Source organism: Brachycentrus maculatus, unplaced genomic scaffold, assembly GCF_059751285.1.
Source record: "Brachycentrus maculatus isolate JH-2025_06_01 unplaced genomic scaffold, ASM5975128v1 h1tg000306l, whole genome shotgun sequence".
Lineage (NCBI taxonomy): Eukaryota > Metazoa > Arthropoda > Insecta > Trichoptera > Brachycentridae > Brachycentrus > Brachycentrus maculatus.
In genome coordinates, this window is record NW_028281056.1 from 87,267 (window position 1) to 115,060 (window position 27,794).

The 27,794-nt window shown below is 29.8% G+C and overlaps 1 protein-coding gene across 1 annotated transcript in view; it reads left to right on the top strand.

The window, feature by feature from the left end:
• Positions 1–505: 505 nt before the first annotated feature.
• The window catches only part of LOC148304683 (uncharacterized), a 74,678-nt gene continuing 47,389 nt past the window's right edge, over positions 506–27,794 (top strand). Inside the window, exons 1-3 of the mRNA XM_088267834.1 lie at positions 506–516; positions 2,584–2,810; positions 26,710–27,368. Of these exons, the coding sequence (XP_088123960.1) occupies positions 506–516; positions 2,584–2,810; positions 26,710–27,368 (897 nt within the window). The remainder of the gene's footprint in view (positions 517–2,583; positions 2,811–26,709; positions 27,369–27,794) is intronic.

Genomic DNA, 27,794 nt, shown 5'->3' on the forward strand with positions numbered 1-27,794 from the left:
CCTTTTGCCATCTTCAGCGTTTGTTTTATTATTAAATTAAAATTAAAAAATATTTATATTAAAATTATATTTAAATAAAAATAAAAATTTAGTGGACCAAAAAACTCAGTCTTTTTTTTCTCCAAATAATATATAATATTTTTAGTTCTTGGAACTAGTCATTTTTACATTAATATTATACATTCAGAATGGGTCTACCATAATACAACAGTTTTATTTTTATATTTGAAATTTGGTAAACGTTACCTCAGAATTTATGCATTTAAGTATAGTAGAACTAAATTTAGCGCTATATTTCATATTAATAATACACCTTTGAAACTTTGAAACAGTATAACACGAAACTAAGTTGCTAATATTATGTAATACGTGTACCGTTTGATCAGTTTGTACAAATTTAACACCAAATAAATGTTATAGCTGAAAACCAGCTTATAGTTCAGACGATGAAAAATTGGTAATTCTAATATATTTTTCGAACTGAATTGTTCAACACTTAGATAAAATGACATTTCGGTTACTTTTATTTCAGTATAATTAAAATATTTTTGTTTGTTTTATGACATTTTTTGTCTATACTTTATACTATATATATATATCGATTCCCAGCTGTTAATCCATCTCTTTGGAGGTCTGCCTGGAAATGTGGGGGAGTCTGGATGGTTCCATTTTACTCACATGCGCATACCATTGAAAACTAAGACTCAAATTTTGTTATTTCTTTGTTAAAGATTAAACAATATATCGTGGGCATACTAACAAAAAACAAAAATACCCGCTATTAAACTTAAAGTTGAATTTACTTTTAATCTCATATTTAAATATATATATATATATATATATATATATATATATATATATATATATATATATATATATATATATTTATATATATATATAATATATATATATATATATATATATATATATATATATATATATATATATATATATATATATATATATATATATATATATATATATATATATATATAACATATATATATATATATATATATATATATATATATATATATATATATATATATATATATATATATATATATATATAAAACATCCAAGAACACTTAGTGTATTCTTCCAGTTTATAGAACGTTAAAACTTTATATTATTGCATATTTTCGAGTTAAGGTTTTTGCCAGTATACCCAGGATATTATCTTATATCACTTTATTGAGAGAGTAATTCACCAAAATGGTGCTTTATAAATTATCTCAAATTATTATTATTCCCAAATTACATGACATTGAGAACGCGATAGTCCATGTAACGAGTTACAGAGCAGTACTTCATGAATAGCAAAAAGCGGACCCGGCGATTGATCATTTTCTGAATTAATACAATATACAATTATTTCTCTCTCTAGAATAGAATATCGAAATATAATACTAATGACCATCGCATTATTGTATTCTAAAGGGAATATTGCGATTATATTCAAAGGTCAGGGTATCGAAAATAAGTTCGCATAAGAAAAGCATGAACGTAATATATATACAACATTTTGAGTGTGTCCAAATACTTGTTCACAAAATCTGGATTATCTCCAATTACAGGAGTTACTTTCATATTATTTTTTGACATCTCATCAAAGATGAAGAAGAGTATGGAAGTCTGGGCATTTACGGGGCTTACGACCGTCATAGGCTGGTTTAAGTGATCACTTTACACACGTGTAACATTCACCAATTCTACCCATTTTTGACAACCACACTACTCAAATTCTTGGAAGTTCTATATATATGAACCAATTTAGAAACCTTGTTCATGAATCACTAGAACTTCACTAGAGACATCTATTGGTGAGATGTAAAGAAGCTTTTTATTAAGCAGAAACTCTTATATTAGTATGTGAGATCCGAATCCTGGATTTTAATCACACACATGAGAAACGCCAGAAAATACCATTTTCATTTTTATTATTAAGCTTATAATTTGACCAGATATTACAGACTTCCATACTCTTCTTCATCTTTGATGAGATGTCAAAAAATAATATGTTATATATATACATATATAGTATAAGTAAAAAGGCTTTTTTTATTGATTCGGCATTAACTTTGTGGAATGACATATTGATTTTTTTAAAATTAAGCACTTGTAATAATTTAGAAATACATAGATTTAAATCAGATAAGACGTTAATTAATAATATACTGTTTCAAAATACCTACGTCACCATTATTATCTATGTTTTCTTTTACAAAAAATCCCATTCCTAAACCCCCCCCTCCCCTATATTTATTACACTATCAAACTCTACACATACCCCTAAATATTTTTTGTTTGTTAGTTTTAATTTTCGCCCGTAGATGTATGTAACATCTGTGAGTTTTCGAAACTAGTCGTGTTTAATAAAAAAAACTCATTAAGTGGTTTATTCCCAGTGTTTAATTTTTTTTAGTTACTTAAAAAATGAAAACAATAAAAAAATAGATTTTAAATAAAAAATGGAAAAATAAAATACCCTAAGACTGACACATCTATCGTAAAATTTTCGGTTAAAAATAAGCTCATTCCGTATATTTGATTAATTTTCCCGTATGTTTCCTTTCTTTACAGCTGCAGTTACGATTTCTTAGAGATCTGGGAGCCACCCTTTTCCAACTTGACCACGTCCCAACCGACGGAAGGATCATCAGAACCTAAACGGAAACTGTGTGGGGACTGGAGCTCCCGCCTCAAGCTGCTACGACACGTGTCCAGGGGACCCAGATTACATTTGAGATTTGTCTCAGACTATTCACATCATTATACCGGATTTAAGGCGACACTCATTATGGAAAATGGTAAGATGTATACTTACTTTTAGAATCTAAAGGGTTATATTATATATCGGACGGGCGGAACAGGGTTGGGTGGAAGTGTTTGAGATGTGGTGCTACAGGCGCATGTTAGGGATTATTGGTCGAAACATGTAGGGAACCACGAGGTATTAAGTAGGGTAAAGTAGTAAGTTTAAAATAACAATAATAATAATAAATTTGCATAACTTATATAGCGCCATTTTTGTAAAATACTACCTGAAGGGCGCTTCACTATGAATGAATTGGGGAAAATATTATGGTGGAAATGATTTAGAAAACAAATGTGTTTTTAGTTTTTTTTTTTAAAGATCATCTCACTCTCACTAGTTCTAACCATTGGTGGAAGAGCATTCCAAGCCATCGTCCCGCAACAGCAAAGGCTCGCCAAATTTAGTGCGCTGGTTGCGAGCTGGTAAGATCACTTTGCCCGTTGCAGTTGTAGTAGCCGATCGAAGCGTGAGACGTCTATCGACCAATTCATCTGGAATACACAGCTCTTTTAGATACTCTGGAGCCATATTGTGTATTGATTTATACATGAGTAGGCAGAGTTTATACTCAACCCTTTCGGAAAAGTAACACAACCGCCAGCCAAATAGGCCATAATACAAGACAACCAGGCCTGCTTCTTGCGATTGCGAAGGGCATGTGAGAAGGCACAAACTACAGAGGACAACTCCACTTCACCTATTTGGACCAAATTATCTCTGACATGCGTTGTAGCGGATACGCCGAGCTAAAGATACGAGCGGAGGATAGAGACAGATGGACGCTGACCATAAAAGATGCACACCAACCATCACACAGATTGTAATCCACGAAGAAGAAGGGTTGAGCCAAAAAAATTTCAATCGTAAACAATAGTCTTGATATTTCATCATAAATGATATAGAATATTGAAATCTGGGTATAAACAGGGCTAATGTTCTGTCAGAGGCTAATTTAAGTCATCGTTAAGTTAAGAAAAAGTAAAACAAGCAACAACAACATAGTTTTTACCTCATCCAGACCGATAGATGATGATATATGACAGTTTCACCAAGAAATGTCAGTACAAAACTATATACATCTGCAATTATAATCAATAATTTTAATATACCATCAAGAAGATTTGGGTAAGAAAGTCTGGGTATTACAGGACTTAGGACCTATCACAGGCTGGTATAAATGATCACTTTATACACGTGTAACATTTTCCATTTTATCCATAATTGACAACCATACTACTATTATAGTTTTTGGATGACATATATTATATTTATCATATCATTCACAAGTAATTTCTTGTAAATATGTGTTTTAAAAAAACTTCTAAGCGTAAAATACCCCTGTATTTCCAGACTTCCATATTATTGTTCGTCTATGTTCATCTGTCATTTAAACATGTATTAATAAAAAAAAAATCTACCCTTTCCTTTATAAAACGTGACTGTAATACGTCTGTAGTGAACTCATTTTAAAATTATAACTGAATATGTATTTTTAAATTTACTCACTCTGTTTTGACTCTTACAAAATTAAACTCAAGCAAACAGCTGTATATTATTAAGGCACATTCAACGTTGAATGCTAGAAAAACTCCAAACTCACCACTGGAAATTCAATAATATTCAATGAAAACTTTCTGTTTTAAGTTAGTAATTTGGACCATTCAACAAAATTACTTTTAAGCCAGGCGTACACGTACAAACTACGCCTGAAAATAAATAAATTAGCTAGCATGCAAATTTCTGCCTGAAAAGATTTCAGTTTTTCACCGATATTACCATGAGGTTTTTTGTTAATGGGGCATTATTTTTCTGCACTAAAAGATTTATTGACTTGAAATTCACATTTCAATTCACGTATGGAAGTCTGGGTATTTACGGGGCTTACAACCCGTCATGGGCTAGTTTAAGTGATCACTTTATACACGTGTCACAGTCACCATTCTACCCATGATTGACGACCACGCTACTTAAATTGTTGGAACTCATGCATACGAGAATATCATATAATTTTCTCGTCACTTTATGTATGAGTTTACGGTAGTATCTATGGTTGGTTTGAGAAAGCTTTTATTAAGCAGAGACCCTTTTATTTAGATGCATGCAAGATCCTACTGGATTATTTTACATAGATTTATTTTAGCTTATAATTTCACCAGTAACTTTATTTATAACATATTGGGTGTGTTCAAATCCTCTTCCACAAATCTGAATTTCTCGACTAAGGAGTTATTTTTACATTTTGACATCTCAACAAAGATGAAGAAAATTTTGGAAGTCTTGATATTTACACTATTTTATTACTTATGGGGGGTCCTATATATGGCTAACTATCGTGTCGAATGATACTATGATACATAATCATGAAAATTCTTCAAATGACCCGGGTATTAAGGGAACACATAAGCTACCATTCATTTTGTGTAATACACGACGTGAATATTAAGATAATGTTTTACCATATATACCATATATACCCCGTATACCCAAGCCAAGGTAAGGGTTATTATATTAACTTAAATACTCAACAGGTAGACGTTTGACATTAAAAGCTGAAGTAAGCTGTGCCCATGGCTACTCGTAGAGCCAACTCATTAATATTTTAGTAAGGAGAACAAAAGCAGTGCTTACTATACTAGGATTATTGTTTACGAAGCTTTCGGTCAAGCCACGTATGAGTGAAGTGAATAGAGGGTAATTTTTAACATATCGGAAAATCGTATGTCTGTTAAATAACGAGATAACGGAGAAAAGGGTTTAAATTGAAAAGAGAATATTCGAAAGAAGGTAAAAAATTAACAACAATTGATGAAGCAATAGAGCATAAAGATCTATCAGATTTAGTGGTGTTTTATTTTGAAAATATGACAACACGAATAAGACCAATAAATGAACTACTTGACAAATCTTGTTTGATCTAAGATGTTGAATCCATTGTTTCTTTTTTATTGTTTTTAGGGATTAATCGTATTTATTTATTATTTACTATGCACATTCACTATCGTTTTTAATATACATAAGCTGAATATGTTACAAATCCTTGTATATAATAAGCAATGAGAATTTTCCTAGACAACTAATAAATATTATTAAAAAATATATAACGGAGACCTCTGTAGTCGTATTAGGTTGATGTAGCACCATTTTTGATCAGCATTTTAAACCACAAAACACAATATACATAGAGAGAATAGAACGCCACACCACTCTGTTTTCCATAAACATGCATCTTCATTCATACATACATACATACCCGTCGATTATTCCAACTTTTGACTTGACCACTTTCGAGCATACCAAGTTTTTTCAGTCTTTCTCTGCCTCGATTAGCAACTACATTCGCCTTATAAATTTGTTTTTACCTCTTCTCCACTCATGCGTTCCACATCCCAAAAAATCTCATCACCCTTTTCCTTATTTTATCGATAATGCTTATCAAAGCTTTGTATTATTTCCTTATATCATAATAAAACATCTATCATACAATTTTTTGCCACATATTTGTATAAGAGTACGCATTTCGACTAAATTCAGTCTACTTTCAGTTTTTCAAAGATTTGCATTTTTTCATTATTTCACCATTCGAACAACTTCATATCATACATCGTTTTGCCGCACATTCCCTTAAATTAATATAAAAAAGTATCAAGTAGGTAATCGAAAATTTCCCATAAAAATGGATGCGTTTACTTTTTAAAATTAGATTCTGATTCTCGTTATGTTATTACATTTATTTGTTAGACTCGAATCGTTTCCTGGCGGCATGAATATGAATTCGAGATGGAGTTTTTCATGTCGTCTAACGCACATACGAGTAAGAGTACAAATAAAAAGGTCAACTGGAAAAGAAATAGAATATGCAAATACGTAAATACCCACAGTTTTCAATGCGTGATTTCAGAAAACTTGTCCCATAAGGTCCGCTTTGCCGGATCAAACGAGGCAAAGCCATGTGAATATTTTACTTAATTGTTTTTGAGACGCACGGGAAAAGAGACCTTTGAACCGAATGTGTGGGCAATTTATTTGTTTGTAAGAAAACCTACATTTTAATAAATTAAAAGATAGAATGTGACTCAATATATATTTATATACGTAAAATAGTGTGCGGTAGGGAAAAACAAAAATGGCGACCTTACGTCATTTTTGAGAATTACTTGATAAACTTAAGTGTCGTTTCTTTGTTTTACAGAGCAAAACTATATATCGCTCACTCCTTTCAACAACGTCATGTGGTATATCAAAAAACTTGATTTTTCAGAAGATCGTTTTTAAAGTTTAAGAATATAATAAAATGTATTAAAAATAAATATCAAGCCCCTTATTGAACTTTTTACTGTACAACAAATCATTTTAGGTAAAACCTGAAGGTTTTTTCTCCATTTGAAAAATATTTTGTTTATTTAAAAATATAATTAAACAATACCTTTTCTTCAAAATGCAAAAACAACACTTTCTGCCCTGTAGCAGGTATATATTGAGTTTAAAATATGCCGCTTTTGCTGGGATATAGTAATTTTCTGGGCATTCCGAAAACATGCACAACTGAAAATTGACGATTTTTTTATATATGACGTTGTTGAAAGGAGTAAGCGATATATAAATTATTGAATAAATAAAAAAATATCTGGTCATATATCAATTTTCCCACATGAGATCGCTTTTCAACAACGTTTTTTTCACTGTACTTTCATGTGTATTTAAAAAAAAAATCCACATTTCCATTTATAAATTTCAATCTATTATTATTTAATACTCGTATATAATATATAGCCAACCCTGAATAAACATTTTTATAAGTTATTTACAAAATCTTGATGAATTTTGTAATTCAACACACATTATAAAGGAGTAATAAAATACCATATTGTCATCTTATGAAAAAGTGGATATGGTCACATTCGAAAAATATTTCCTTAAATGTTCGTATATGTTAATACATTCAAACGTTGTTCTACAAAATAAACTTCATTTTATTCTCTCAACCTCGCAAAACGTAAATTACATTTGTACTCTCTTATTTGCTGAGAGAAAGAAACTTTCATTTGTTCTTTATTACTAAGCATTCGTGTTTTGAGAAAGAAAACCGGAATTAAGATAAAATATATAACATAGTATATTGGTTAATGTAGTATTCCGCAAACTTTTTCTATTAAAGGTACACCTATCAAATTAAAAAATTTCAGAGGTTCATATTTACCATAGTATGGTAACATATTAAGTTTCATGCAAAATGTGAGCCTACTTAAATGAGCACAGACAATCAGAATTTGTAGAAGTTATGTTATTTTCCGCCTCCGTAGTGTAATGGTCAGCACGCTCGGCTACCGTTCTGGAGGTCCCGGGTTCGATTCCCAGGGGAGGGGGTCAAATGAAAATAAGTGATTTTTTCACTCTAATATTTTTTCAATATAACCCTGGACTGGTATCTGAAGCGGAGGGCTGATCACCTTTCCTTCGCGTGTTAACGATCAAGATAACACTGCGTTTATTTAATGCAGTGCCTTATGCACCGTTGGGGTGCGGATAAGGGTTTGAAATGAAATGAATGTTATTTTCACAAAACAAGACTTTTTTCCGCGGTACAGCAACTAATCACCACGGTACACCAGTGTGTCGCGGCACACACTTTGCGGAACAATGGGTTAATGTACCAGAGACCCCTGGATGCTTATCGAGGGTCAAAATCTAAAACAACGTCGGGGAAGATATTTTGATTACATTTAAGTCATACCGCGAAATGTCCGATATGAAAGCTTGGTGAAAGCTGCCGTTAACTTGTTCAGGGATTAATTAAACCTGAATCTACGAACCGGAAATATACGAGTATTTCAGTCTGAATATGAAGTCTATTCGATTGCAACTCAGACTGAAAATACAACCCTCCCGTTTTGCTTTGCAAAGTTCTCGACGTTTCCTCGGTCTGCGCTTGTAGAATTCAATCTAACTACTGATTGGTATTTGGAATTATCGTTAACACAAATAAAGGCAGTGATAGTAAAATCATAATGTTCCATCTATTTTAGAGATATCTTTTGATACATAATTTCATAATTGTTGCTGAGGGAAAGAATAATTTTTAATTAAAATTTTACTTAGTTTAATATTATTTCTTAAAATCTACTGTGTCACGTGTTTCGATGCATTCCGCATCATTTTCAAACACCGTATGTGAAGCTAATTCTAAATTTTAGAGTTGGGTCCTTGGGACTTTGAAGGTAAAAGAAAAATAAGAAACAGCTCCTACCCCCTCTTCAATCTTCAACGTCCCAAGGACTTAACTCTAAAATTTAGAATAAGCTTCACATACGGTGTTTTGAATATTGAAAGCATTTACTTTGTGGATCATATTGATATATTATTTCGAGAAATAAAAATACTTTGTGTTTTGATCCACTCACATTTTTATTAACCAACTAGTTTCGGCAACAACCTGTTGCCTTCTTCAGGGTTTAATTTATGACTTAAGATTTAAACAGGGTTTAATTTATGGTTTATAAAAATGTGAGTGGATCAAAACACAAAGTCTTTTTATTTCTCGAAATAATATAATTCACATACGGTATTAGTAAATGATGCTCATCGAAAAACGTGTCACAGTAGATTTTAAGAAATAGTGGTATTTACCAAGTAAAATTTTAATAAAAAATGCTTAGATTTCACAACAAAATGACTGCCGAATCAATTAATAAAATAAAAATTATTTGAAAGCAATTGTTACTTGGTTTTTAAAATGTTGTATTTTTGACAAGTGAGTCATTAGCTCCAATACCGGTAAAGGCAAAGTGCTGAGGTTCTGTATCTATCCTTTTTGCATTTCTTGTGTCTATAATCATGAATTAAAACCGCTAAGCACAATATTTTGAGAAAAAAAAAGTAGAAAGAAGAAAGTTTGTTTTTAACTGCGCTCGAGACTTCTGGTAATTAAAAAAATATATTTTGAACTATCCTAACTAACTAGCCAAAGATATTGAATTTGCTGTCCGTAACCATTAAAAATTCCAGTAGTGATCATGTCTTAAGAACAGTATCCGTGGATGGTTGCTTCTCGTTGGAAGGTACAAGGTAATAAGTGAATTAATTAAAGTCCAGGTGTTATTGTTTTATTTTAAAACCTTTATACTGTATACAGTTAATGTATCTTATAATTAAATAATAATAATAATAATTTTAAAAAAATGGTATTAACATGTAGTATTTCGGTTCAATACATGCCATGCCTAAAGAGCCGTAAAACAAATAGTAAAAAAATGTATATACCTTTGAAATAAATAAATAAAGTAAATAAATCCTATAACGTCCATTTTTTATCTAAAATAATTCAAAAAGTTTTATTTATATTAATTTTCTTGATTAATTCCACTATTTTCTTAAATCTATGTTCCCACAGAAATAAAAGAAATAGCTACCCCTCCTCATCCTTGAACCTCCCAAGTGTACAAATCACATACAAATTGTGGCACCATGGTTAGTGTAGCGGACTATTCATCGTTTCTAGATTCTAACCCACCCCAACATAACTCAATTTCAGTTTTTAATAACGGGTCGCTTAAAATAAAAAAATGAAATTTTAATATTTGTGCTAATAGCAGTTTTTTCAAACAAATATTGACGTTGAATGCATCTAAACGCATTAAAAATAGGTTTGAAGAAAAAAAATAGTTTCCGATTAAAAGTTAAACAAAAATTGGATAGATATCACCATGATGTGAATTTTGCAGTGAATGAATGAAATGACGTGAATCAAATATCATTAAACTCTATAAAATAAAAATAAAACAACTTTGTTTTAACCACTTTTTATTTGTACACTTTTTTAACCGGTTTCGATAAGAACCTTGTCTAAACCGGTTAGAAAAAGTGTAGCAATAAAAAGTGGTTAAAACAAAGTTGTTTTTTTTTCATTTTATAAAGTTTATAAAATGTGCCATAAAGTATCTGCGAAAAACATCTAAATCAATGCTAAGTAGTGCCCTATGCACCATTTAGTGCGGATAAGAGTTGGGAGAAGTAAAATAAATAAATATTTTACATTTAGGCAAAAAAATAAAAAAAATAAAAAATAATTAAATGAAAACATTTAATAAAGGGAATACATAAATACAAGAACCTTGTCGAAACCGGTTGGAAAAAGTCAATAAAAAGTGGTGAAAATAAAGTTGTTTTATTTTAATTTTATAAAGTTTATAAAATGTGCCACAAAGTATCGGCGTAGAACATTAAAGAAAAAACAAATATCATTACTTTAAAGAAAAAAATAGTTCAAATTATCGATATACACATACATGCAGTGAGAAGGCCTATAAAAATAAGTAAAAAATGTTTTTGATCATAGCTTGTTCATAATATTCGATCAACGATTATAAATTTTTGTGCGGTTAGGTTACATTAGGTCCGGTTATGTTAGGTAAGGTAAGGTTAGGTTAAGTTAGATAGGCTTAGGTTAAGTTGTCTTACATTGCTTAATTAATTAGACGATTAAGGTTTTAGATAAGACCTTGCGTTTAAGTAATAAACGCTGAATGCTTAATACATACATGTATTTATTTATTTCATTTCTACATTCATTTTTATTTTTTTTACTTTATGTATTACGGTTCTTTAGGCATGGCCTGTGTTGAGCCGAAATACTTACGTGTTAATACAATTTTTTTATTATTAATATTATTCCTTTTTTATTATTAGATTATCTATTAGATTATCTACATTACATCCACTAGATACGATAACAATTAACAGTGTAAAGGTTTTACAATAAAATAATAACACCTGGACTTTAATTCATTCACTTTCTACCTTGTCCCTTCAAACGAGAAGCAACCATCGACGGACACATAAACCTACATCGATGCTAAGCAGTGCCCTATGCACCATTTAGTGCGGATAAGATTTGGAAAAAGTATAATAAATAAATATTACACACTTAGGTAACTAAGGCAGTAAAATTCATAAAAAAATATTTAAATGAATACATTAAATAAAGGGAATACGTTGGGAAAAGTACATAAAAAATATTATGCTCAATTCAGTAAATATTACGTAATTCTATCACAGCCAAAGTACGTCGTAAAACCTGTAAAAACGTACCGTGAAATGAAGTACCGAGTCACTGTTACGTGGTATCTCCTTCACGTAGGTGTTAGTTGCAATGAATACGGTATCACGTACACGTAGACCGAAAAACGACTCGTAAAATTTGTCTTTCTTCTCATAGAAAGGTAATGTCGGGCCGAGAAGTCTGTTTATATAATACATTCATAGGGTCAACTTCGCTAGCTTGTTTGTAGGATTTTAAAGTAATGCAGTCTTTTTTGCAACATTTTGAGTGTGTCCAAATACTTGTTCACAAAATCTGGATTATCTCCAATTACAGGAGTTATTTTCATATTATTTTTTGACATCTCATCAAAGATGAAGAAGAATATGGAAGTCTGGGCATTTACGGGGCTGACGACCGTCATAGGCTGGTTTAAGTGATCACTTTACACACGTGTAACATTCACCAATTCTACCTATTATTGACAACCACACTACTCAAATTCTTGGAAGTTCTATATATATGATGAGATGTCAAAAAGTAATACAGTCTTTTTTGTATTACTTATTTTGTGCTACCAATCCAATAACATACAAAGGTACATACTCGCATATCAACTTTACAACATTTTGAGTTTTTCTTCGCAACTATATTTATTAGATTTATGAACAAGTATTTGGACATACTCAAAATTCCAACATAGATAGCTGTTGTGAACTCTAATTTACTGTGGCATGAGATCGATCATATATCTAGCATTATTTTTGACATCCCAACATATCGCTTACTCCTTTCAAGAACGTCATAAATAAAAAATCGTCCATTTTCAGTTGTGCATGTTATCGGAATGCCCAGAAAATGTACTATATCCCAGAAAAAGAGGCATATTTTTAACTCAATATTTACCTGCTACAGGGCAGAAAGTGTTGTTTTTGCATTTTGAAGAAAATGTATTTTTTAACTACTTTTTTTATATCCTAAATATTTTTTAAAAGGAGAAAAAACCTTCAAATTTTACATAAAAAGATCTGTTGCACAGTAAAAAATTCAATAAGTGGCTTGATATTTATTTTTAAAACATTGTATTATATTTTTAAACTTTAAAAACGTTCTCCTGAAAAATTTAGTTTTTTGATTTATGACGTTCTTGAAAGGAGTGAGTGATATATGAAAAGGAAATTGGAAGTCTTGGCATTTACAGGGCTTACGACATGTGATTGGTTAAGTGATCACTTTACACGCGTGTAACATTCACTAATTCTACCCATGATTGGCTACACAACTATTATATAAAAATTTTATCTTCTGTATATATTGTTCACACAGAATGTGCGAGTTCACAAAAGCCATCTATGTAGGAATGAGAAAAACTTTTGTTGAGCAGATACTTTTTCCATTGGTTTGTGAGGTCCGAATCCTGGATTTTATTCGCATACTTGAGAAACTCCTGAAAATATGATTTTCATTTTTTTTATTTTATAATTTTGGCTTATATGTACATATTTTGACCAGTAAATTTCTTTAAAATGTTTTGACTAACTGTCCATCACGCCACTTCCCCGTAGGTGTAGGCAAAGAAAAAAGGACGCCACATCACTTATCTGCCTACCCCTGTGGGAAGCGGCGTGATGGTTAGTTATTTCATCTAGAATATTAGCAGAAGTATTCGTTTTTACTGACAGTCAATTTAGTGAAAAGCGTTAGAAAATCCAATCGGGGAATTGATTTTCTACCCTTAAAAATAACTACGTTATTTCGTGCCAGCGCCATCTTCCGGCATATTGTATTATGTCATGTTTTCAATACGGCTGATTTTCTATTCACTGTTATCTGACGCGTGACGGATGCAAAAACTCAAAATTTTACATTTTCAATAATACAAATTGGTGGAATTTGTGACACGGTATATTTGTATGGCGAAGACTAAGATGGCTTCGAGTAGAAATTTATCGTATCGCTTTCTGTACCCGACCAGTTATATTGTAATTAAGATGGTGATATTTTTGATCGGATATTTTTATTTATTAATTATCTGCATTCTGTGTTGTTATCCTTCGTTGAAAAAAAGTAATCACTCATCATTCCTGATCCTTTTTGACTGTGACTTCCAATCAACACAAAAAATAAATACACCTGTGATCTACCCAAGCTCCGTTTCCTAACCGTCAAAATATTTAGAATTTTGTTAAGAAGATAGTGTTTCAGTATTAATCAGTCTTGATAAAGAAGCGGTTAGCTTCGAAACCGGTAGACATTTTAATTAAATTATATTAAAATATTTATAATGATTTTTAAATCAAAGTTACATTTTAATCATAAAGTAAAGTAAGAATTATCATTCACCAGCATTTAGCGGACAGGTTGATGCATTCACTATCTCGGTTGTTAATGTACTCAAATAAGGGCACTATACGAGTATACTTGTGTACTTACTCAAATTCACATAAAACGTCGGGTTCAGTCAGGGTACTACCCTGTTAATGGGGGGTCGCATACGTGTGAGGTGCTCCCATTTCAAACCTGAGTGGTTGTAACTGTTAGACACCGTCCATCTATCTGCCTTTTAAATGTCTCATGAATTATCGTTTAAAATTGATTTTTTTTTTAAATTACCTAACGTCCTCTGAAATCTAGCTACGGCTTTTGCAACACCGCTTATCGTGTCTCTACTCATGCTTCAACTTTATAAGTTTCATAGCCTACGCCTACTCGTGAGTGGATTTACACTTTATGTTTAAAGTTACTATAATTTTATGTAATTCATGAGTGAAAATTCTAGGTAAAAACACTCGCAGTTAAAATTTAAATGACAACTCCAACGTACTACGTTCCTTACATAAAATATTCAGGTATTTTAAAAATAATCATACAGTGGTGCATGGAGCTAGCAAATGAGGGGTGAAAGTAGACTGAATGTAGTCGAAATGCGTTCTCTCAGATGAATGCCTGCTAAAAAATTGTATGATAGATTTTCGGGTGGTAAAATAAGGAATGAATTCAAGGCTGATATAAGCATTATCCATAAAATTTAAAAAAAAAGTGCGTTCAGATGGTTTGGGCTTCTGAATCGAATGTAAAACGATTTTATGAATCGAATGGGGTTGGCAATAGAAGCAAAAGAAGACCGAGGAAAACTTCGCATTGAATAGTATTTCATATACTTGAAAGTGGTCAGGTCAATAGTTGGCGGGTATGTATGAGGAGATGCATGAATATAGAAGAGGCGAAGATTGTTTTCAAATTGACAGAATGTTGTACGTTCTATTCTCTGCTTCAGTTAGTCAGTTCAATTAAATTATATTTTATATACCACTATTATTGCATTCTTTTTCGAATACCCTTTTTTATTATTTTAAGCCATTCGTAGATTTTTCCCTACATTCATAAATTATAACTATTTTTTTTTTAATTTAATTTTTTTTATAACTCTTAAATCACTTAAATCACATTTTAGGAAACCTATTCTCTCTGCCTACCTGCGAAGAAACGGCGTGGCGGTTATTTAGTTGTTTGTATGTTTTTTTTTAAACAATAATTTTCTTCCCACTCATTTGTTATCTCATAATATCGAGTATACAGTAACGAACCTTTAAAACTGTTTGTCCTTTACAGTTTCAATTTTCCGATTGTGGCTTTGAAAACCAATGACCGAATTTTTATCAAAGAGGACTCCTTATCGATCCAGTGGAATGTTTTTATTCCTGTGTCGTTATAATAGCATCAGAATTGGGTCGGCGCGGCGTGATATATTATTATAGCAGACATGATGTATCGCTCTGTCGGAGAACTCTTGTATCGGAGAAATACCAGGAGAGCAAAGTTCGCAGGAGTAAGTCGACGGAAATTAGAATACATCGATAAGTTTTTGTCGACACGAACTAGATAAAAAAAGTATAAGATGCATTTCTGATAAATTTTATTAAAATTGATTTATTTACAACATTTTGAGTGTGTCCAAATACTTGCTACCAATTTCATAAATTAATTCGGCAGTCACTTTGTGGTAAAATCTGTCATTTTTAATTTAAGTTTAACTTAGTAAATACCACTATTAAAAGTAAAACTTTAATCAAAAACTTGTTCACAAACCTAGATTTTCTCCAACTAGAGTTATTATTCATATTAATTTTTGACGTCTCAACAAAGATGAAGAAGAATATGAAAGTCTGGGCATTTACGAGGCTGGCGACCGTCATACACATGAAAGAGTGCCTGTTCAACAAAAAGCTTCTTTCATATCACCAATAGATGCCTCTAGTGAAATTCTAGCGATTCAAGTACAATGTATCCAAATTGGATCAAATATATAGGACTTCCAGGAATTTGAGTAGTGTCAATCATGTGTAGAATTGGTGAATGTTACATATGTGTAAAATGATCACTAAAACCAGCCTATGACGATCATAAACCCCGTAAATGCCCAGACTTCCATGTTATTTTTATTCACCATCTATAAGCCACTAACACGGTAGAAAATTATTTAAATTAAAAAATTAAAAAATACTATTGTAGTTCAGTACATTTCTTTACATATCGCTCACTCCTTTCAAGAACGTCATAAATCAAAAAACTTGATTTTTCAGGAGAACGTTTTTAAAGTTTAAAAATATAACACAATGTATTAAAAATAAATATCAAGCCACTTATCAAACTTTTCACTGTGCAACAGAACTTTTTAGGTAAAACCCGAAGGTTTTTTCTCCATTTGAAAAATATTTAGTATGTTTAAAAAAATAATTAAACAATACCTTTTCTTCTAAATGCAAAAACAACACTTTCTGCCCTGTAGCGGGTAAATATTAAGTTAAAAATATGCCTCTTTTGCTGGGATATAGTACATTTTCTGAGCATTCCGAAAACATGCACAACTGAAAATTGACGATTTTTGATTTATGACGTTCTTGAAAAGTGTGAGCGATATATGAATGCATATTTTTATTTTATTTAAAGCAGTAAGCTAGATTTCATTTTTCATCTTATTACTGCCAATAAAATCAGAAGTCTATAAAAACAAATCGGTAAATCCAATTTCTATTGGCCTTAAGCTTTCTACAACGTACTTTGAATGCTGATTTCATATTTCATACAATTCTACGCTGGGAGGTGTTCCATACAGGGCGTAGGATTTACGCTGAGACTAGAAATTAGAATACTAATGGAAATTCAGAGCAGAAATGGAAAAATCATCAGGACTGTGAAGAAATAAGAATTTTATTAAAATAATAAATCAGAATCCGCGTTTCTTAAATGATTTAAGAATGAGCATAAGAACAATTATTAAACACCGCACGATAATGATGAATCAATCGAAACACATGTTACAATAATTTAAAAGAAACAGTGGAATTTACCAAGTCAAATTGATTTTATTTACAGTTTCGGCATTCACTTTGTGGTAAGACAAGATTAAATCGTAAATAAAAACACTTGTTTATTACCAACTATTCAGTGGTAATAAACGAGTGTTTTTATTTACAATTTTACTTGAATTTAATATTGGAACAAATTTAATATACATAGATACAAATTTAATGAGGTATCCCAATTTGAAATAAAAGAAAAACCAATATGGCGACGTAACGTTACCTAGTTTTTTCAAGAAACTTAATAGCTTAAAACGTTTCTTTGTTTTTTGCAAAGCAACACAACTTTGTACAATATATTGAGTCAATTTTTTTTAAAGTTATAATTTGTAACAGTCTTCTGAGAATAAAAGTATTATAAATGATTGTGACTAAATTTCTGTGTAATAAAATTATTTTAAAAAAAAATGTATGTATGTATATATTATATCTCTGTAATCTGCAGTATCTACGTCGAAATCAAGTAAATTTCAACTTAACTACCCTAAATAAACTATATAATAAAATAAATAGGTTTATTTTCATACATAAATATAAAAATATAATATTTCGTACAGATTAAATGTTTAAATAATCTGAAAAAGATTAAAAGATGATTATATATATATATATATATATATATATATATATATATATATATATATATATATATATATATATATATATATATATATGTGTATATGTATATATATATATATATATATATATATATATATATATATATATATATATATATATATATATATATATATATATATATATATATATATATATATATATATATATATATATATATATAAATATATTTATATATATATATATATATATATATATATATATATATATATATATATATATAAATATTGTATATATATTTATGTATATATATATATATATATATATATATATATATATATATATATATATATATATATACATATATGTATATATATATATATATTTATATATATATATATATATATATATATATATATATATATATATATATATATATATATATATATATATATATAAATATATATAAATATATATATATATATATATATATATATATACATATATTTATATATATATATATATATATATATATATATATATATATATATATATATATATATATTTATATATATATATATATAAATATATATATATATATATATATATATATATATATATATATATATATATATATATATATATATATATATATGTATATATAAATATATATATATTTATATATATATATATATATATATATATATATATATATATATATATATATATATATATATATATATATATATAAATATATATATATATATATATATATATATATATATATATATATATATATATATATATATATATATATATATATATATATATATATATATATATATATAAATATATATATATATATATATATATATATATATATATATATATATATATATATATATATATATATAAATATATATATATACATATATGTATATATATATATATATATATATATATATATATATATATATATATATATATATATATATATATATATAATCATCTTTTAATCTTTTTCATATATTTATGTGTATATATATATATATATATATATATATATATATATATATATATATATATATATATATATATATATATATGTAGATCAAAAGATAAATATATTAATTAAAGCCTACGTTCATTTAACATTTAAACATGAAATACCAAAAAAAAACTTTACAGCCAAAAGCACGCATAGCTTCGTATGACAAAATTATATTACTATTGTATATTCCTGAACCGATTTCTAGTTTCGAATTACTGTAATAAATTGTAACGTTAATTAACATAGCAAAATTTATGGAGCGAATGTAGTTGGAAAAAGAAGCAGAGGACGACCGAGGAAAACTTGGCACAATCAGGTATGTCAAATACTTGAAAGCGGCCGGGTCAGGAGTCGTAATAATCGTCGGGTATGTATGAGGAGATGCATGAATGTAGAAGAGGCAAAGAATGTTTGCAAAGACAGAGTGGTGTGGCGTTCGATTCTCTCTGCCTACCCCTGCGGGGAAGCGGCGTGATGGTTAGTTAGTTAGTTTTTATTTCTCTATTTTAAATGGAGCAGAAATGAGCAGTTAAAATATCCTTTCTTATTTATCTTTCCCTTAAAATATTACCGCTTTAAGGAGAAAAAACACACTTTAATTAATATCTAAAGCACTTAACTGCAAGTGTAATTTGTAGTTTGTAATTACAAACTTGTTCCAGAACTCCTTATTCATACACTCGTGTATTTTGCTTGCATAATACTATTTTAGTAATAAATTATTACAAGTTTCTCAAATTAGATTAAAACTTATTTAAGAAATTATTAATTTAACTATAAATATAAGTGATTTTTTTCACTCTAATATTTATTCAATATTACCCTGGACTGGTACCTGAAGCGGAGGGCTGATCACCTTTCCTTCATGTGTTAACGATCAAGGTAACACTGCGTTTATATGATGCAGTGCCCTACGCACCATCGGGTGCGGGTTTGAATAAATTTTACACTTAAATTTTATGAATACCAAAAATAAAATATATAATAAAAATACATGATAAATTTCACACAACGCTCCTTTGTCGTCATTACTAAATTATTTAAGTAATGTCTCGACAAAGAAATGGTTCGTTTTAAAAAAATGTGGACGTAATAGATAAGCTTTAATTTTAAGCTTAATTATTTGATTTCGTGATAATCTATTGTGACACGTCTTTCGATGCATACTGGATCACATACGGCGTTAGAAAATAATGCAGAATGCACTGAAACACGTATCACAATAAATTATAAGAAAAAATGGTATTTACCGAGTTAAATTTAAATTATAAATAAGTAATTATTCCCATATCAACCCAGGGTTAAAGGTCAATAAAATATTTATAAAACAATCCTTACCATCATAAAATTAGCAATCAAATGAACGCAGCATTGATTAGATGTGGTGCCTTATTCACCATTGATTGTTTAGTACATAAGGGTCAAAAGTAGCATATTTTATACAAAACGCCAACGTTTCAAGTATAACCGAGATGATTCGATTTTATCCTCTCTGATTTATTTGTGTTCCTGTGTGTTATGAAACAAGAAAGAAAAAACATATTTCAAAACGATGAATAATCCGAGTAGGTAAAGAAAAGTATCGTAACGATAAGAAAAAATAGACAGATAGAGTGGAATAATATATTTTATAGATATTTGAGAAAGATAATAAAATAAGGTCATAAGAAAAGAACAGAAAAAATATTTTTTCTGCCAGATTGAAATCGTATTGGAAATCATTAATTATGTACGAGGATTGTTCTGGAAGCTATAGGGTGGAGCAAAAATAACTGCAATCATAAATAATACTATCGATGAAAAATAGATGAAAAAGAATATGGATGTCTGCGTATTTACGGGGCTTACGACCTGGCATTGGTCTGGTGTAAGTGATTACGCTATACACTTGTGTAACGTTAACCATTCTGCTCATTATTGAACATCTATACAGCATGAATTTTTATTTACAACATTTTGAGTGTGTCCAAATACTTGTTCACAAAATCTGGATTATCTCCAATTACAGGAGTTATTGTCATATACTTTTTTGACATCTCATCAAAGATGAAGAAGAATATAGAAGTCTTGGCATTTACGGGGCTGACGACCGTCATAGGCTGGTTTAAGTAATCACTTTACACACGTGTAACATTCACCAATTCTACCCATTATTGACAACCACACTATAATCACACACGTTTCTCATGTGTGTGATTGTAATCCATGATTCGGACCTCACATACTAATAAAAGAGTTTCTGCTTAGTAAAAAGCTTCTTTACATGTCACCAATAGATGTGTCTAGGGAAGTTCTAGTGATTCAAGAACTAGGTTTATAAATTGGTTCATATATGTAGAACTTCCAAGAATTTGAGTAGTGTGGTAGTCAATAATGGGTAGAATTGGTGAATGTTACACGTGTGTAAAGTGATCACTTAAACCAGCCTTTGACGGTCGTCAGCCCCGTAAATGCCCAGACTTCCATATTCTTCTTCATCTTTGATGAGATGTCAAAAAATAATATGAACTTTTATGCCTGTGTACATGCAATGCTGGTGGATTCCTTTCAAATTCTAGTACTTATTTAATGATTTTGGATGTCTGTTTGACTAGTTGTTAAATTCGGGAATTTTAATGTATATATACGAATGATACATCAATATTATAGGTGTCTCAACTTGATATGAAAAATCTCTCGTATTTTATATGAACGAAGATGTAAATCTGAGCATTACAGGGCTTACGACTTGGCATTGGCTGATTTAAGCAAAGCTTAGTCGTAAGCCCTGAAATACTTCCATCTTCTTTCATATTAAAAAAAATAAATGGACAACATTGTTTTACGCACCCAATTTCTATGTTAATTAATTTTTTTATCATAATATATTTTTAGATAGGTACTAAAATATTGAAACTTACTAAATTGCTTCAATCTAATAACACTTAGAAAGACAGATGGCCTTTATCACATTGGCGCTAAAAATCATGAAAAAAAACCTTTTTTTATTGGTTTAAAATTACTTTTCTATATAGTTACGCCACCTCGTACAATAAGTAGGTTTATGATCTACTCAATTTGAATGAGCAGTAACCGTTAATTTTCTGTATATGGGTTCATAAAGTATTATATAGCTGAACATACGAATCTTTAGCATAAGTGAGGGGAAAATGATCTTTTAGTTCTTTTTTCTTCGGTATTAAACAGACATTTATAACCAGAATGATAAAAAGCTGTGCATAGTTCATACTACTACCAGGAAACGTTACGAGTTATTATCACGTAAATTCATATTACTCTCGTGTTATATAAAACACATATAATGAGACTCAAAGCAGAGCTATTATTTATTATATGTGGCAATTAATTTAAAAAAAAACCAGAGTGGTTGGAATTTTATAATGTCCTAGATCTCGAGAGATTTCGTTTTTTCACTATGCAGTCCATATCTTTTGTATTTATTTTTATTTATTTAATATAGTTTCGTTTTTTAATACAATTAGATACAATTTCCATACATTTATACATATCGCTCACTCCTTTCAACAACGTCATATATCATCAATCGTCAATTTTCAGTTGTGCATGTTTTCGGAATGTCAAGAAAACGTACCATGTCCCAGCAAAAGCGGCATATTTTAACGTAATATTTACCCGCTACAGGGCAGAAAGTGTTGTTTTTGCATTTCGAAGAAAATATATTGTTTAATTATTTTTTTAAATAAACAAAATTTTTTTCAAATGGCAAAAAAAATCATTTAGGTTTTACCTAAAAAGATTTGTTACACAATAAAAAGTTCAATAAGTGGCTTGATATTTATTTTGAAAATGAAACGAATGACATTCGTTTGAAAATGCCATAACGAGGCGAAACAATTATCACATATTAATTTTATATGTGTTTTTGTTAATAAAATACAACTAAGTAGACTCAAAAAATCTGTATTTGATTTAAAAATTAATACATAAAAAAAATTCAGTATTTTTTTTTCAAAATGCAAGTTCGCAATTAAGGAGTTTAAAATAATAAATTGTCTCCGTCGCAAAATGTCCCCAATTTAAACTGCAAGCAGATTGCAAGTCATTTGCAAAGCAGACGACCCATTTTCAACTTTTATTTTTTGCTTCCTTAGTTAACACTCAGTAGCTTGCTATCCCTAGTTTAATTAATTGTCTGCGCTTTTTCGCACGGAAAGCTCAGGGAGTTAAATAAAGCAATATGCTAAACTTCTATGAGATTAATAATTAGAAATTGTCCTCATAAATAATCAAAATAACAGGGTTGATATGTGTATATATGTATATAAGTATGTACATATATATATATATATATATATATATATATATATATATATATATATATATATATATATATATATATATATATATATATATATATATATATATATATATATATATATATATATATATATATATTTATACATATATATATATATATATATATATATATATATATATATATATATATATATATGTATATACAATATATATATATATATATATATATATATATATATATATATATATATATATATATATATATATATATATATATATATATATATATATATATATATATATATATATATATATATATATATATATATATACACATTAAGAAATCCATAAGATGCCAAAACATTATTTTAAGCACCTTAATACGAAATGTGTACACTTCTCTCTGTATATATATGTAATGGTAAGCTTGCTTAGCTACCATGCTAGAGGCCCAGGGCTCGATTCCCGTGATTCAATTATGGGCAGAAAGGTGAATATTACACAAGTGTATAAAGTGATCGCTTAAGCCAACCAAATGCCAGGCCGTAAGCCCTCTGATGCTCAAACTTCCCCCTCTCTTTCATAAAAAGGGAAGAACGATACACGTTTCATATCAAGTAGAGACACCTTTAAAAAATTACCTCATCAAATCAGGGTGAATAATCCAGTGTTCAATATAAAAATTGCTATTGTAAGTTACCATTACTGTTTTTCATATATTTTATTTTCTCTCTGTTCATATTATACAAAAATATTTAATTTGCTGCCCGAAATCATTAAGATTTCCAGGAGTGATCAGGTCTTTAAGAACAGTGTCCGTCGATGGTTACTTAACATTGGAAGGGACAAGGTGGAAAGTGAATTAATTAAAGTCCAGGTGTAATTATCACACTGAAAAACCTTAAAACATAAATTATTTTTGTATCTCCTGTATGTTATGTTTATAATCTAATCATTAAAAAAAATAATGTATATTAAAAATTAAAAAAATATATATATAAACCTTGTATTACCATGTTAGTATTCGGCTCAACACAGGCCATGTCTAAAGAGCCGTAATACGTATAATAAATGTGTATATGAAATGAATATGTATATTGAATGTATCTATGTATTATGAAAATAAATAAATAAATAAATAAATAAAATTATGCACTCTGTATCATAAATTTATTACGAGGTAATTTGACCGCATGTGCATTTTGAGTTAGTTTAGAAAAGCTTTCTCATTCCCCGTCCCCAGCGAAAAAAAGCGATCAAACACTGTGAACTTTACAAGACTACATAAAAGTTTCTTTATAAAAGTAGCTTACTGCTAAAGGGATTTATGATAAATTATAATGTAAACTTCCGCAAGCTTTACAGAGGAAATGCACTTTGCATACCGAACTTTCTAATTCAAAGTTTAGCGTTTAAAGTAAAACGTCGGTTAAATTAGAAAAACGACCCTTTAGACCTCACAAGGCGGCAGGGAAAGCGTAATTTTTTTTTATTTGACACATAATAACAAATTACAAAAACGTGTCTTCGCTGAGTTTTCTCGTATCATAGGCACATTTTAAAATATAATTTATATTTGAAGCACTAACTTTGTGATTTTCCTTTTTATAATTAAATGCGGTTTCGAAGCTAACCGGTAGACATTATAATTAAGTTATAATAAAATATTTATAGTGATTTTAAAACAAAGTTACATACAATTATACATTTCAAAACACTTATTTTTTAAACTTTATCATAGAAAATTTACAATATTGATACTATTATTACTATATCGGATACTGAATTATTTACCATACGTATGAGATATCAATTTTAAAGGTGTAAGAAGTATATATCATTCTTCCCTTTTTTATAAATGAAGCATTCACCATTGTGAACGTTGCACAAGTGTATAAAGTGAAGCCAGCTAAATGCCAGGTCGTAAGCCCTAAGATGCTCAGACTTTCATCTTCTTTCATAAAAAAGGAAAGACTAACACGAACAAATGAATTTTATATCAAACAAATAGATAACCTGCTGAATAATATTAAAGGAAAGGAGAAGTGATATTAATTGGTGATATCAACATTAATTTGCTGGACTCTAAAGATACCGCTGTTCTGACATATGAAAATATGATGGCATCACATGGTATGACAAGGTGCATAAATGATACAACTAGGGAAGCTGTCATACAACAGATCACGACTAGCTCGTGTTTGGACCATATTTATGTGCGTGATAGGGAGTGCGTACTACTACAAGCCTATATAACAAAGGCAAAATAAAGAAATGGGTGAATGATCGAGAGTGAATTTTATGAAAATTGTAAAATGTTTATATTCTTAATTTTTCCCTCTTTTTTGTGTGTATATTAGGTTAAAATGGTTAAAAACAAAAAAAAAATGTATTCAAAAAGAACTCCACCGACAAGACACACAAAGTGGCTTAGTGGTTCTCTGCAAAAAAAATTAAATATGCTTAAATTTGTGATTAAAATAAATGTATACAATTTATGTTAATAAAAAAAAGTTTAAAAAAGTTATAATACATGTTTCATATCAAGTTGAAATACCTTTATAATATTGATATCTTTTTTATATCAGACACTTTGTTATCAGATTTTTCATCGTACGGATATGATCTCAATATTATCGTACGGATATCAACTTAATATAAAACATATATTTTTCCTTTTTACATGAAAGAAGATGGAAGTTTGAGCAACCCAGGGCAAACGGAACAAGCTAAATAAGTACTTCACCAATTTCTTAACGTATCGAAAATCGTACTGACATGTGGAAAGTTCTGTCTGAGACCATTGGAAATGTACAGATTTTAAGAATTAATGCAATATGGATGTTCTATAATGGGCAGAATGATGAACGTTACGCACGTGAACGCTTAAACTAGCCAAATGCCAGGTCGTAAGCCCTGGGATTCTCAGACTTTTATTTTCTTTCATATAAAGAGGAACAATTGATGTTTTTCAAAGAAGAATGACATACAATAAAATACGACATGGCTGAATGATGCAATCTATTTCAGATCAACAGATTTCCATTATCCATTTATGAATAGCTCTTTTGTATTTAGTTTTTTTATGACATTATGTATGAAAACAGGTTATACAACTATTTTGCATAATAATCAAAGTGTTTTATAATACGTGATCATAATATAAAGAAATGTAGGTTTTACTGCAAATGAGTTTCATACTGTCGAGATATGAGCTACATATTTTAAGAACAACCAACTTTATAGGATTATAAAAAAGTATGAATACTTTTTTATTGATGTTATTCTTGGTTTGATGTGTTCAATACAGTGATGGATTTTCAGCCGAGAAAACCGGCCGTTTTTTTATATTTCATTCGGAAGATATTTTATATATATGGCCGATGATGTTATTCAATTTTTTTTTTGGAAAATAAATCAAACGTTTTGTTTAAAATATGTACCATTTTGAATAGTATTATTTATGAATTTAGTACAAGAAGAAAGTTGAAAAGACAAAGTGACGTGTATTTTATTCTCTCTGCCTACCCCAAGTTAATAAATACAATAATTATCGTGGAAAACTAGGAGTAAACTTTTTTTGTTACAGTAATGGAGTGTTCAGACGACCGCCAAAAGCTGTTCAACGATTCCTGCTACCTCATCGTCAGCTACCCCGAGGTCACCTGGTCGACTGCCCAGCAAATCTGTAGGGGAGCGAGAGCTGAATTGGCATCCATCTTCACAGCGGACGAAGAGAAATTCCTCACAGCCACTATCAGAAACAGCGCCGAGTACTCAAATAGTGCCATCTACTGGCTAGGTGCAAGAGTGTCAGGGCTTGGAACTTACGATTGGGCTGATGGTACCAGAGTCACCTTCTCGGGCTGGCTTCCTGGCAAGAGTCCCGAAGAACTAGACGTCCTTGAACTACCAGATCCTGAAAACCCGATGTGCCTTGGAATCCAATGGATGACCTCACCGACACCCATGCTTCCCAGCGGTTTGTATTGGACATCCCAAAAATGCTCACACGTCGGAGGATACGTCTGCAAGAGAAAGAACCAATCGTTCGAACCGAATTTGAAACTCAACAAAACGATCAATGATACTGAAGGAAGATTAATCTCGCCAAATTATCCTGGAAATTATCCGAATAACCTAGACTATTATGTGAAGCTCACCGGGCCAGAAAATACCAGACTGGTCATACAGTTTTCCAAAATTGACATGGAGTTTCAAAAAGACTGTCTTTACGACTTTGTCGAGGTATGTATGTCATTCAAACATTCTACTATATTTAGGTATTTATTTCTTGGTCTCTCAAATTTTTGTACTATTGTATAGATAGATTAACAGCCACCTAGTTTAACTCTCACACTTTTTACCATTTTTCTAAGCCTACTCAAATCCATCAAAATATCAAATCTTTGCTTCTGAGCATCATTAGTAGAACTATGTATACATTTATGATAAAAGATGTGATGAAGAAGTGCGATCACAGTTTGTTGATACTTTAACATCCGGTAGATGATGGGAGTTAATATTTCTTCGTCTTCTTCTTCTGTTCATGTCATGTTATGTCTTGTTGACGTCGACTATCAGTAAAATGTTATTTTCCTTGTATTGGGCAGCTTTAAATAGCGCCTCGATGGTTCTGACCTCCGTCGAGTCTCGTATATTTCGGAGCCAGAA